Here is a 14,752-nt window from a genome sequence, read left to right on the forward strand (position 1 = left end):
TGCAGTGCATGCACACAAGGATCTTAGAGTTCTTGGGAAATGACAGTCCACAGTATGGTTTCCTAAGAGAGGTACCCTTGAAAGAAGATGTACTCGATCAAGAAGATTTTGCTACTATACATAGTACACAGTAGTTGTGGTTGTTATTTACAGGTTGAATGATGATTCAGTTCTATATTCTGACTGGCATCTTTGTTCATGAAATTGTGCGGCCCGTGCATACATTGTTCGATATGCTCTTTGACCGTTTGTCCTGTAACGAATTCATGGTGATGCTAATGTTCCTTGCGAGGGGTCTAAACGTGAGGCAAAAGAGATTAGATACCTGTCCTATATTGATACAGGGGCAACGACGGCCCTATATATTATGGGACAATTAAGATGGTTCCATTGGAGCATTACATAAGCGCCCACTCAACGAGGGTCAAGTATGACTAACTTTGCCATTTTACTTGAAATAAAATACGTTGATGAAGCTTGTCCCGCGGTAACTCATCGAGTGCGAAAAGTTACGTGATGTTAGAAGAACTTCAAATGTGAAATGGAGGCACATTTAACATTGGAGTCGCAGACATGGATCCCCAGATATTAGCAATTAGCTGGAGCTTGTCACTCACAAATACAAATTTTCTGAGCCAAAATACCATGTGCCTTCTTAGCTCTTTCTCCGTGAAGGGCATCGACTTTTTCCTGGTTTCGGATTTTTGACTGCATCATATAGTTGAATGATTCTGCCCTGTACATATTGTGCATTTCTCTCTCTCTCTCCCTCCCTCTCTCAGTGTGCGTTTTCCCCTTTTTCCCGTCTGTGTATTTTGACTCCTCAAGGGGGTGGTAGACATTTTCAACATTTTCCCCTTTAGACAGCAAAATTAATGAAGAGTCACGACCATGCGTGAAGTAAGGTATTTAAGAGATTATGGCGAGTCAAAGAAGGAAAAGCAGCCTTTTTCTGCAGGGTTTTATCTGGCAACATATGGCGTTGGCCACGGAGCAACCATTCTTCGTGGAATCATAATATTGACCGTTAGGAATGAGAAAGAGATCAAGAAACAGTCTCGAATAGAAGATTCAGCCCAGAAGAGAACTTAATACAAAGAACGCACAACCCATGTACAGGGCAATGAAATACAAGATGCATCGAGTAAAGAATGCACAAATCCTTGTCCAAAGCAATGGAAAGGCAGATACTTACAATAACATTGAGTTACCTCAACAAACAAGGGGAATAAAAGACGGACCAGAACCGCATTGGGTGTGTTATTGAAGTTAGAAAAGGCTCCTAGACCTAAAGTACTGCAAGTATCACAAAACCTTGTCCAGCTGACAAAGTGCCTAAGAAATTCTAACAATAACTTGACAAGACTAAATTAGTTGCTTCTTCTGGCTAAAGTATTATTCTATCAAAAGCAGTCAAAAAGAACTAGCATGTACGCCTTTGCATATCACGCAGCAGTGCCTCCCATGCTCCACAAATATCTTCTACTGAAATTGGTCCATTCAATAATCATTATGGTCCAGCACTGCCACTTCAAATCAAGAATCCTCTTGAATTTGCAGCCCAATCACAGGAGGGGAAAATAACCGACTGGTGTAAACTATGTACTGCGCGCGACTTTGCACTGTACTGCACCTGACCATGGAGCATATACTATACAGGAATATTATTCATGGAAAACCCATCAAACTCAAACTCACTGTCAGATGGTCCAATGCCTTGTTGCTGCAGTAGGAAAGGAGAAATTCCATGTCAGTGTCTTATATTTGAGCAAGTCACATTATAGCAAGTGCATAGAACAGATTATCCTACTACTTCCTGACTTAAGCAAGTTTAAAGCAACAAAAGTCACGCACCTGCTTGAGAAGTGCATTCATGATATCCTCCTGGCTGTAGTGTTCCGGATAGAGCACGGCCTGATAGCTCATATCAGGGAAACCTTCAGTCTTAACTTGCACTGGATTGTCAACAAGGGAATTCGGAGGTTGACCAACATTAGGAGAGGTCACCTGCCGATTTCCGTCGGCGGAAAGCAAGGACTTGCCAGCAGCAGAGATATTTCTATTGTGTCCACTGCTGCTCTGCCCAGAAGATAAACCCTGATGAACTAAGAGCAATCCGGATGTGTCAATATTTCCTTGGACGGTATTTCCTGGTTGCGATGTATCAAATGCCACGCCCACATTCTGAAACTCCCAATCATGGGATCTCATTTGCTGCAAGTCATGGAGTATATCGTAGTTCGGCATACACCCACCAGGCCCTTTAATAATACCGGAGTTCACATCCTCCGGGTATCCACCTTTTGATGCAGGAAAACTACTCTGGATGGGAAAACTACTAACCGGTGCTTCTGATACTTGGTTCATGGGAAAATTGAAAGCGGATGATGTCTGCAAAACCGTATTGTGCCCCGGACCTCGTCCATTTTCAGCAGTGCTGCTCCTGCCTAAGGACCCACCAACAAGGCCAGTTGACAGAATTGACTGCCCCATATTGGCCTGAAGGACAGGAGGGCGATTGCTACCACTTTCACCGATGACGTGTCTTCTAGCCTGTGGTTGGCCCATCGGCATCAGCAAAGAGCTACTTTGGGCTCCATGTGTATGGACTGGCATGCTCATGCTTCCAAAAGGTTGAGCAGACTGCTGAAGATTCATGAGTTGCTTAGGCTCCATTGTGGTTGGGATACCATGGAGCAAGTTCACTTGTTTACTATTGCTTCCGAGATTTTGCTGCGACTGTCCCTCTCCGAATCTTAATTTTGGATTGTCAAAGCTGAACAGGTTTCTTTGATCCAGCACGGGAATGGATATGCCAGATTTTCCGGCAGACCGACCCAACCCTGCTGCTTGGAGTGTAGCAAGGCTTTGGGCTGGCAGCTGGCCTGTAGCAGCAAGTGCTTGGAGCTCAAACCCGTTAAGTGAGGAGATCGTCCCAAAAGCCGCGTCTTGTGTTCCAATAAAGGAGCTATTTACTCCGGCCTGATGCTGCGGCACACCGCTCAGTCTTCTAAGATACAGGCGGTATTTCTGCACCATATTATTGTACAGTTAGATGGTACTGAAAATAACTTTAAAGATGTGGATTATGAAGCACAGGAAAGTTTTAATGAATCTATTGAAATTAAGGATACCTGAAGGTGGCTAGCAACATTTTCTCTTGTCAGCCCAGGAACATTCATCAACTCCAGTATTTTCTTTGGAACAGCCTCTGCGTTCATGAATCAAGACATATTTTCAGAATGGAAGAGATGACGAGGAAAAAAGCACGGGTAAATGGTAAATGGAAGACTCCAGTTAAAGTAGATCATAAATATTTCAAGGACACGTGACATGATAGTAACAGGGATCATGCAAGAGCTTAAAGGAAATTATTTCACAAGCACACCCACTAAACCAGCAACAACTCTTATATCTTGCAAAATGGGCTCATTGTACTCCATGAAATATTTTATGAAAGAGAATGAAGAAATTTACTGACCAAACAGCTTCCTTATGGGGATTTCATCAACTTGTAGCCTTCTGGAGATCAGTTGTGGTTTGTTAAAAATAAAAGTCTTGTTGATGTCAAACTATTTTTCCACAAGCCATTCATTTGCCATACCACACGAAAGTGATTTTCATAGAACATGAAAAGTTCCATTTCTGCGGAAAGCGATAATAAAATGGGAGGTTTGGATATAAGACACGTATGGTAAAAAATATTGCTTTCCCTAGACCAGAGACATTGTAACGCAACCTAGCATAGTCTTATCCAAAGAACCAAACACACCCGTGTTCAGGTGTTTCAATGCCCATGCTCGAATTCTAAATGCTCCCATAGCTAAATGTGAGGATAAGCACCATGATGGATCGTCTCTCTTTTTATAAACATTGAAGGGGTCATTCACCTTAAGTCATACGGAGATTATCCATATCATTTTAACTAAATGATGACCCTTAACAGTAGAGCACCGTAGTTTGCAAGTATGGACAATGGATGAGCATAACGGCTAGTAAAATAACTTTAGAAGGCATCAAAGTAATGAGTTCATACTGTCAATTCCGAGCTGATTAACAGCCGACACAAACTGTTGGTGAAGCTCAACGGACCAAACCACTCGTGGCTTCTTCAGCGTGGACGAATCATCCCTTTCTTCTATATCATCCTCCTCTTCCTTCCTTTTCTTTCCGCTTTTCCAGCTTCCTTCATTTGCCGTGGATGAGTAATCCACGTCTTCCAAGTGCTTCTGCGGCCGCTCTCCATCTTCCACACTTCCACATTGTTCCAATTCCTTCCATTCGTTCTTCCTCTTCCTAACCACGTGTTGCCATATGTTCTTCAATGCCTCGATCCTTATCGGTTTTATCAGATAATCACAAGCACCATGGGTCACACCCTTCATAACAACCTGCTTCCCGTCATCGGCGGACATCACTGTTCAATTGGATAAGTCAGGTAACCGAAGTCAATCAATTGGCTTCATTGAAAACATCGTTTGGAATATCCATTTTTTAAGGCCATCAGAATTTAAATGGAGTACATACTGATTACGGGGAGATCCATTTCAAGCCCGATGTGTTCAAGAAGTTTGAAGCCATCCATGTCCGGCATGTGAACATCACTCAATACAATGTCGAATCCATTTTTGTTATCTCGAAGCGTGGATAGAGCAACATCTGACCTACTGCATGTTGTCACTGAAACATTCCAAAACAGAAACAGTCACGAATCAGCCAGTACCAAGCGCAAAAGGACCGTAGGACTTCAACTTCTGAGAGCTCAAACAAGCACTCGAACTTCTCGGCACAGCGAATCAACCTCTAGAGGAGAGAAATCAACCAGAAAAGAGCTAAAAACCTAATTCATCATAATAATCCAAAATGGAAAAAGGAAGAAGAAAAGTCAAAAGGGCAAGAAATTATAGCTGTAGGGACTCCGAACTGGACGTTAATCCACAATTTTTTCACCAAATGAACCCTTACTCAAAACCAGGGACAAAAAAAAAAAATCACGAAATCAAATCAAATTTATCGACAAAAAGAAATCCGTCAGAATCTGCAAATGAAATCGAGCATCATGCACAGGACAATCAATCCACCTTGATATTGGCATGTCTTGAGCATTTTCTCCAAGATCCTGAGACAAGTCGGATCATCATCCACCACGAGGACCCGCAGGCCCGCCGGGAATTGATCGGAGACCACGTCCCCGGCCTTCCAAGAACAGCTCGAAGTCAACGTTGACATGGATCCTCCGCGTCCCTTCTCAGATTGGGGGTTGTTGTGGGGGTGCAGCGGAATCAAAGGAACTCCGAGAGCTGGTTACTCTCTGTGACCCGCCCCCCGGAACCAAACCAACAAGTCACTCACATCCTCAAGCAGGGGCCAATCAAGAAAGCAGCACCCCACTTCATTATCCGAAAAACCCAGTTGAGGAAAACTCACAGATGACAAGATAATTCGAGAAATCGTTCGGTGGGTGTCGATTCTTGCGGGGGGAGGAGAAAGAAAGTAACAAGAACACCCTCCCCTGATTTCTCTCTGTTTCAAGAACAGAGCGCAAGAGAGCAACGATAACCGAACCCCGAGTTCCGAAACACAGAGCAACCACGCAGCAGAACAGAGAAGAAATTTCGGGGAATTCGTTGCGGGGATTGATACAGGGAAGTCGGGCTGGGGGGGGTCTGTTCTGCATCTCAGAGCTCGATTTCCGCCTTTTGTTCTTTTTTTTTTTTTTTTTTTTTTTTTGTTGGGGGTCGAATTTTTTTTAATCGAAAACATCACTTTTTAGCAGGAATTTTTTTTATTCAAAAGTGGGGGTCGTTCCTACGAGAGTGGATCCAGCTCATCACGAAAAGATTAACTAACTCCACGCATCTAACGCTGCTCCAACAGTGACGTACGACGAGACGACAACCTTTGAACTTTCACTATTTTACTGCTTCTTGGAATATTTCTTTCTTCCTCTCTTTTTTTGACCTCTTTTTTTCTCTTCTTTTTTTTCCCGGGCAAGCAAGTGATTCTGTTAAACTTATTTAAAACCATTATTTTAATCTGTATCGTGTATGGGAACAAATGCACAGATTGATGGATTTTTATTGCTCAAATCTTTCGATATCGAAATTTGGAGATCTTTTTATACCGTGCGGTAACGCTCTTTCTAGATGTATTTCGGACTTTGTCGGATTTATGGGGCAAATTTCTTCACGTTGCGTCGTGTGTTTTTTATAAATAATTTCTTTGCATCATCTGATGATTCGATTATTTCGTGACGGAGGATTATGCTTAATCTTTTGAATATCGAATTTTTTTTTTCTTGCTTACGATCCGCAATGCATGTTGCATATTTGTTTAGTAAGGAAATAAGAAAAACGTAGGGTACTGGTCCCGATGGACCATAACCCAACCATGTAGAGAGCAAGTAGAGGGCGCTCGCACCATTCGAAATTTCTTCCTATTGATAAAGATTAAGCGTTGGATCTTGGTGTTCATCCATCTCCAAAACAAATAAATAATAGGTTGTATTTTTCTTTCAATCCACTTGAAAATTTAAATGGTGCCAATAAATAATAGGTTGTATTTTCCTTTGCCCACTTGAAGAATTAAATTGTGCCATGAGTTTGCATCGAGGGTTAATTTGCAATTTAAGACAAAATCATTGTTTATTTATTCCTTTTATAATTGTATTGTTTATTTATACGCATAAATCAATCAATTTATTAAGCGATACAAGCGATCGTTTTTTATGAAAGTATTTTTTACACAATCATTTTTCACGAAGCGAACGGAACCTAAATGTTCAATGCCATTACTAAAATATAACTATCTAAACTCTATGATGATGGAAGCGATTGTACAATAAGTATGTATAGTTTGCACAATTAAGGAAATTTTAAGTGTACGTTTGTTTCACGGAAAATAAATTATCTGGAATGCATTTTTCTGAAATAATTACTTGTATCGCTTGATATAATTAGTCGATGAAAAGTATTTTTATTATTATTTTCGTAAAAAAAATATTTATCGTTCATTCATTTTGTAAGTGACACAAGCGATCATTTTTTGAAAAATATTTTCTAAATTATTGATTTTTTCGCGAAACAAACAGAGCGTAAGATTCAGTAACATGCTAATTGGCACAAATGATCAGTTCGCTTATTAGATGATAGATGGTGATTCCCTTTGAAAAGAAGCACAGCTATTTTCTTGGGCTAGTAATATAGGTTATTGATTTTTCTTTTTGAATCTCTTTCCAAAATTTAAAATAGGTAACAATAAAGGATTGATCGTTTTTATTTCTCGTGGTAATAATAGACGAGAAAAAACAAAAAAAAAATTGAAAAAGAGGCTGATTTTTTTTGGTCAATAAAAAAAGAGAGACTAATTGCCCATGTGCTAATTCGGGGTTTGTTTGAAACTAGGAAAATTGCATGGGTCAACGGAGGTAATCGCAATTTGCAATTTCATCGATAAATTATAATCTCATCAGTTGCATATCTAGATGGTAATTTTCTTCTTAAAAAGGAGAGAAACTCAAATATCGAAATTGTAGAATTCCCTATGTCGTGTGCATCGATCGAATATATATCTCATCTTATATGACGCTTAATTTTTTTTTTTTAAATAATTTAGTTTGATTTATTTATAAAATCACATGTCACTGTCGCGCGATATATTCTTACACATCTTCGCACCTATGGGTCGGGACCATTTTTTTCTTATTGCCCATGCCACGTAATCTTCCCACTTCCCCCCAATTGACACGTGTTTGGCTGCTGCATGTAAAGATAAGGCCTTTTCGGGTTGCGTTTTCACCGTTGTTTTTTCTCAGTGATAATGATATCTCCATCCTGAAAAGGGCACTTGTCTTTTGTAAAAAAAAAAAAAAAAGTGTCGAACAGATGTCATCAGCGTGCATGGAAAGAAAAAAAGTTTAAATTAATTAATGATGATGCGTTGTTTTTTTTCGAAAAATAAAAATATAAAAAATATCTTTTTAAAAACGATTACTTGTGTCGCTTAAAATAATCGATCAATAAAAAATACTTTCATTATCGATAATAATTTATGTGTAAACATATTCGCAAACGATGACCGTTCATTCATTTGTATAAGCGATAAAAGCAATCAATTTTAACAAAATATTTTTTAAATTATTTATTTTTCTCGAAATAAATGAAATTTTTAATAATTATAAGATTTTTTTTTCATTTCATTTTTAAGGAAAATGCCAGTTAAGGGAGTTATTTATGTATTGGCCACTAAATCAAATACATGTTTGACAAAAAAAAAACTAAATACATGAATTAGAGGGGAAAATTACCCGATTCACCATTCTTTAAATTTGACACGTGACCATTTAGATTTTAGGTATCTTCGAACGGGACTTTGAATTTCAAAGCGTTCTTGAACTTTGGTTTGCGAGTCACTTTAAAGTCTCGAATCTCCCCTTCCTACTCATCATCTATATCATATTGGATAAAGCAATAATAATAAAATAAATAAACAAATCAGAAACAGCTTTATTTTTTCAAGTGCTAGAAAATAAAATAAAATAAAGTAAGTAAGTAAAGCTGTGACATAAGCTAAAGCGAGAAGACCCTGCCGCGCATATTCCCTCTGTAGGGAAGGGATTGCTTTTCTCTTTTACGATGAAACTCCAAGACCACGCCATGGCCGAAACCTTCCTCCCTTCTCTCCAGAGCCCAAAAAGACAAAAAGTTAAAAATCAAATAATTTTAAAAAAAAAATTTAAAAAAAATTAAGGTTGCAGAAGCTTTATGCTGCTTTCGCAAAAGAAGGGGATAATTAAATTGAATTTAATCCTAAAGTTAATCATTTGCTGTATGGGTAATTTATTGGGTTTTGAAGGGGTTTAGCTTTTTATGGGAGTAGAGATGCTTTTAAGGAAAATGGAATAATTTGGGTTGAGCATGGACTCTGCACACACTTATATATACATATATTAATTAATATATATAAATAAATATACATTTTTTTTTCTTGATCGGAGGTTTGAGGTGATGGGTGCTTGCCACGTGTCGCCTCGTGGAAGTTTGAGCAAAAGTCCCCACTCGAACTTTTGCAGACTTTTCATCCCGCAAGGTGTCGTTGTTTCCATTCCATTGCTTGTTGTGTAGATTGATGGGTAAAGGGTCTCTTTTGGTACGAGGGTATGACCATACTATGGAATCCTCGTGTGTTATGGTAGTCGTGGGGGACACTAAGCTGAGCTAGCACATTTTGAACGTCATTGGAGCTAAGCCTTTACCATACCTTTTTTTATCCTATTGATGTTTCGAAGCAGCCTCCTCGAGCATAAGGATTTGGGTTTTCGATTTGCAAATTGGATGCGAGGAAGCGATTAGATGTGCGTGGGACTTTAATATTAGACCTGATCAACGAGCGGGTGGGACTTTAATATTAGACCTGATCAACGGGCAGGTGGGCTTGGCTGCTATTTCCAGGCTCGTGGCTGACTAGGCGGGCCAACCCGGGCCCGAACCCTCTAACCCAAGCGGCTCGCCCATGGGATTTTTGTAACGAAATTTGTTTATGTACATACACACATGTTACATGTGACCCCTTTTTCCTTTTGGCCCTTGAGTGCGTGATACAACTGCTCGTGATCTTGCACAGTCCCAATTTCCGAGTGCCTTGTAATTAAACACGTAAGGCTTGCGAAATTATAACAATTAGGTTATAGTAAAATAAAATAACTTCTCATTCAGGCGAGTTTGGACAAGCTTGGGCCTAGAATCAGGCGCATGGGTTCGAGCATTTGAGCCAGGACAGAGTGAGGCCCTGTTACCAACCGTGCTTGGTCTGGTTTGAGCCACTCCGCCCAAGCCAGTGCTCAGGTGTAGTCTAGAAGCCAATGTGGCCAAATTGCGCTTGTTGATAAGTCTCTCACAGCCTCAAACTAGAACGACGTGCTTCAGAACTGCACAGGGGGGAATGATTTAAGACAAAATCGAATAATGTTATGCTAACCACAGGCGAAATGAAGCTGCCCATAGAATAAATTTTATTTGAATCATAACAATCTCTTATTTGCAATACGACTTGATTATTTTACTCAAGTCCATTTCATATCCAATTGCAACACCCGGTAAAAGAGTGAAAGCCACCCATATATTGATCAGACATGCTAATTATCTCTCGCTTATTCTCCCAGATAAAGTAATTCTATGGTTGTTGCGTCCTATTATGTATAGTCACAACAACCCCCGATAATCAATTATTTTTCAAGCTCTGAGATTTTATTCACAAGGCACATCACTTCAACATTCACAAGTTATAAGCTCATATTTAATCGCATCAAATCGTCGCGATATGATAACTACATATTACATCGGATTCCGAACGATGGAATTGTATCTGGTTACAGCGAGCGAGCGATGAGAGAAGGGTCTCGAAATTCAAACATAATCGTCATTGCTAATCGCTAAATTAATAAGATAACAACCTTGCAGTCCAATCCCAAAAACACATTCTTTTCCTCTTTATGAGGTGGGGGGAATAGTAGCAAGATAGCAGGACTTCATTTAAATCCCTCCCTCTCAGAAAAAACAAATATTTCACTTAAGGATGCGTTCGTTTTGCGAAAAATGAGTGATTTGGAAAATATTTTCCGAAAAATAATCGCTTATAATGTTTAGAAAACTAAATAAATGGAAAAAAATTTTCACCGCCCACGAAAATAATGAGGCATAGATTTTTATCGACGATGAAAATACTTTCCATTGATTAATTTTTCTAAATAATATAAATAATTATTTTTTAAAAAATATTTTTTAAATCGCTCATTTCCTGTCGAACGGACGCGTAACCTAAAAAAGATCCAAAGCAGACGTTAGGTCATCACAAGGTAAAGTGAAGAGCCACGGGCAGCACTATAGGCGATGGGATTGATTATAATCATCATTAACGAAAAGATTAAAAAGTCCCGAGGTAAAACCGAAACGCAAAGCGGGGCCCACTCCGCCACCGGGGGGGGCCCCGCCGCCCGCGTCAGCGAACGAGAGGGACGAAGGACAAAAGGGCGGAAGGGGGAAGGGCGGGGGGAATGGAGGAGCGCCACGTGGCGGCCCCTCCAGCGGCGAGGAGAGAGGGGGAGCGGGAGGGGGGGGGGGGGGAGTTGGGTTGGGTTGGGTTGGGTTTGGGGCGGGGCCCGCACCCCGTACGGACGGGCCAATGGGCTGCGGCCTTAGTGGACCAACGCGCTTGCTGGGCCCCGATCCCAACCTTACGTGCGCCTTTCATGCACGTCCCCATCCGTCCCCTCCACTTCTAGAGAGAGAAAGAGAGAGTTTTAGAGAGAGAGAGAGCGAGCTAGGTGGTGCGGCTGAGTTGGTTGAATCCAAAGCTTTCATTATTTAGAGCCTTTCTTCTAGAGAGAGAGAGAGAGTAATGTGTATGTGCTCGTATCCTCCGGACATAATCGGGTCTCGGAACTTTCAGAGAGTGCGGTCGAGCCTTCAAGCCCGCCGAATTGGTTCTCGTAATGACTCGATCGCACCGCCCATTGGACGGGTTTTCAGGGCCCGGTCGCACTTTCGCGGCGGGTTTTGAGGCGTCCGGCGACGAGCGATTTTACCCAGCGTTCCCCGTGTCTTTTTTTCTTTCTCTCCCCCCGCCGTTCTCGTTCCTCCTCACCTCTCCATATCGCTTATTTCCTTTCCGGGGCTTTGCAACCCCCGTGCCGCCGTCCGAGAAATCCGTCTCGTCTTCTCCCGAGAACGACGGACGACGACGAGCAGAGCCGAATCGGAAGTCGCCCGTGTGACGTCGAAATGACCGCTGACGGGCGTCATGTCCCCCAATCGTACCGAAACGTGCGACAAAGTTTGCAAATATATTCTAAAGGGTATGCCCCGGTGACGTCGAAACGAACGCGCGCGCGCGTGTACATACATACATGCACACATGTTCAAAACAAATGTGGAATATGGCCAAGAAAAGAGAGGGTGCGAGCGTTATGTACATAAGCATCATTTCTATAAGCTTTTTTTGGGTTAGGTTAGGTGATGGGTCACGAATCAAGGAGACTAGGGGTGGGGAGGAAGGTTGCTTTCTCCATCCTTTTTTAACCATTTTTTTTGGGGGGGAGTACGAGTACGAAGTTCAAAGCTCTTGGACAAAAGGACGCGAAAGAGAAGGGGGGGGGGGGGGGGGAAGCAACACGAAGATCGGCACGTGGCGGGTGGTAAATGCTCCCGCCCCTCCCCACCCGACATCTCACCTCTTTTCCTCCCGTCGCTCTTCGTCCGATGAACGCGGATTGAAGGGCGAAATTTTGCCGCTTCTAAATTATTGATGCGAGAATTCTGACCCAAAAAAAAATAAAAAATTATTGATGTGAGAATGAAATAAATGATTGAATCTCTCTCTCTCGATGATGAAATTGATGGACATGTCGAGAGAGCCGAAGAGAGTTCGTGTGCGGTGTATGGGGTGCGCACCGATCCCGGTCCTATTGGGAATTGGATTGGACCAGCCGATATCAGGTGGCTCTCATAAGAATTCGATCGGGTTCTCAATTATTGAGGGGGAACCGTATCAACTGGACCAAACCGACGGAATTGGCGATTAAAGACAATGTTCTCAATTTATTTTGTGTAGCGGAAACCATAAAAGAAAAACAAGCACTCGCTCTTGGCCCGAGAACTGGAATGGTACTGGTCCTTGAGCGAACACGATCGATTCTCGGTTCCACGAAATGGGAATCACTCCTGTCCGGGTCGGTTTCTAGTTCCAAGGTGGGTCATCGGGAATCGACCCTGTTCGGTTCGATTTCCCATCTGAGGATAGGAACCGATCGTCTCTAGCGTCGTGCAGGTAGTTCCGATTGTTCTTTCTCTATTTAATTTATTTTACTGTTATAAGAAGTCAATTTCAGGCCACATTATAATATGGGTTACTTCAACATTGCAGCGTTTGATACTCACCTAATTTTGATTAGGATGAAAAGCGTTAAGAAATGACGGACTTAGTTATAGAGAAACATCGCCCTCGATACGATATAATCATTCAAATCCAAAACCATCTTTAACCAAGATCTTTTAACCCAATCATCTAACTCTTAGCTCGATTCTTTCTTTCTTGAAACTCAACCAAGCAATTTCATCACCGATCACCACCATGGCTGCTCTGTTGAAAGAAGCATCTTAGGTTTGCGTCTCTCCCTAAAGTCATGTCGGTGCCTTTGAGACTTGGGAACTTGCCCCATGGAAAGAAAGGGCAGACCAAAAAGACTAAGAGATGTTCGCACTGTTTTGCAGAGAGTTCAATCAATCACATCCCCGAAGGTCTCATCAGCACACACGGCAAACCAGCAGTTTTACAGATCACTTGACAAGATTTCCTCTCTTTTCTTTGCTCCTCTTTAATTATTGGGGATGACAAAATAGTCTACGAGATCGAGCTGTCAAATAGCCACCCCCATCTGTTCTTGGGGGTACGTATCATTGAGCACGATGGGTACAATTTGGCTTTTTTTTTTTCTTTTTCTTGGGGGGGGGGGGGGGGATTCTGCCAAAAAAGAAAATTCGAATTTGGGTCAGTATTTCGCAGAACATGACAAAGTCAAAAATCATTTCCTCTTGTCTGGCCCAACACCCATCTAAAATAGGACATGGCAGAATTCCATATGTACAAGGCATGCCCGCATTTTACTTAGGAATGACCCCTGATTCCTATTCGGGACTAAGAGTGCGATAATCATTTCCCGACGCACGCGCGAGCTCCTAGGACCCCGGATCACGAGGCGGGCAGCCGTCGAAGCGCTTCGCCCCGACGGTGGCGACCCGGGCGTCGGCTCCCGTCACGCGCGACGGGAGCCATTCGGAAGGGGGGGATGATGGTTTTAAATGTGGGAATTTATCACGATCCACACAACTCTCTCTCTGTCTCTCTGCGTCTCTGTCGGTGTTGGACCACTCTGAACATGTACTGAGAGAATTGGTAAGTGGACGGATGGGATCGAAACCGAGAGAGGGGGGAGGGGGAGGAGGCCTCTCGCTTAACGTGTGACTGCATTTAGTGGGCACAGGCAGAAAGATTGAATTTGCTTTTGTCAACATCCATCGCTCTGTGTTCTCTGTCCTGGTTTTGGTCATTTGATGACCCCCTGCGAAGGGCCGAAAAATGAGAAAGAGAGAGAGAGAGAGAGAGAGAGAGAGGTTCTTGTGTGTGTGTGTGTGACAGGAGAATGCATGGGCCTAGCCCAACTTGAAGCCCCGATAGAGGTTTTCGTCGTGTAGATGAATCACGCTTCGCGGGCCGAACAAGCTACGGATCCTAGCCTCAATCTAAAAAAGTGAAGCGAAATCAAAAAAAGAAAAGGGTTGGCCCAAAAAAACAGAAATCGTTTTGCCACGGAAGATTTCAATGTGTTGTGAAGAAGTTTGAATGCAGAAAAAAGAAAGATTATAAGTCATAATATGTTTTTTTTTGGTCGAATAAGTCATAATATGTTACGAAGAAGTTTGACCGTAGAAAAAAGAAAGGTTAATACCACAAAAAAACTCCAAACTAATGTATTTGTGATAAATTTACTCTAAACTAATTTTTTCACTATTAACAACCCCAAAACCGGTATATCTGTGACAAATTTACCTTTTGTTAGTTTCCGTTAAATTTTAACGTCAAATTGCTAAGTTGGATGACACGTGACAGTTGATAGGTATACCGGTTTGGAGTTTTTCGTGGTATTAATCCAATTTAACGGAAATGAAGGATTTCAATATGGCACATAGAAGTTTGAATG

General features: G+C 41.8%; 1 protein-coding gene across 1 annotated transcript; it reads right to left on the reverse strand.

The window, feature by feature from the left end:
* Positions 1-1,070: 1,070 nt before the first annotated feature.
* LOC115677126 (two-component response regulator ARR2) lies at positions 1,071-5,477 on the reverse strand. The gene is made up of 6 exons (XM_030600193.2): positions 5,082-5,477; positions 4,528-4,680; positions 4,037-4,417; positions 3,135-3,211; positions 1,855-3,030; positions 1,071-1,723 (listed from the first exon to the last, which is right to left on the reverse strand). Exons 1-6 carry the CDS (start codon positions 5,227-5,229, stop codon positions 1,652-1,654), a joined length of 2,007 nt encoding a protein of 668 aa, XP_030456053.2. The 5' UTR covers positions 5,230-5,477; the 3' UTR covers positions 1,071-1,651.
* Positions 5,478-14,752: the final 9,275 nt, after the last annotated feature.

The sequence above is a fragment of the Syzygium oleosum genome, unplaced genomic scaffold (genome assembly GCF_021117445.2).
Source record: "Syzygium oleosum isolate NSW1041296 unplaced genomic scaffold, Sole_v2.1 Sole_v2.12, whole genome shotgun sequence".
NCBI lineage: Eukaryota > Viridiplantae > Streptophyta > Magnoliopsida > Myrtales > Myrtaceae > Syzygium > Syzygium oleosum.

Bases quoted from the DNA above. Each gene is read 5' to 3' on its own strand.
- LOC115677126 (XM_030600193.2), bottom strand. From the start codon at position 5,229: ATGTCAACGTTGACTTCGAGCTGTTCTTGGAAGGCCGGGGACGTGGTC. The intron at 4,418-4,527 runs GTATGTACTCCA...CCAATTGAACAG, and splicing joins AATGGATCTCCCCGTAATCA to TGATGTCCGCCGATGACGGG. The intron at 3,212-4,036 runs GTATGAACTCAT...TCATGAACGCAG, and splicing joins TAATCAGCTCGGAATTGACA to AGGCTGTTCCAAAGAAAATA.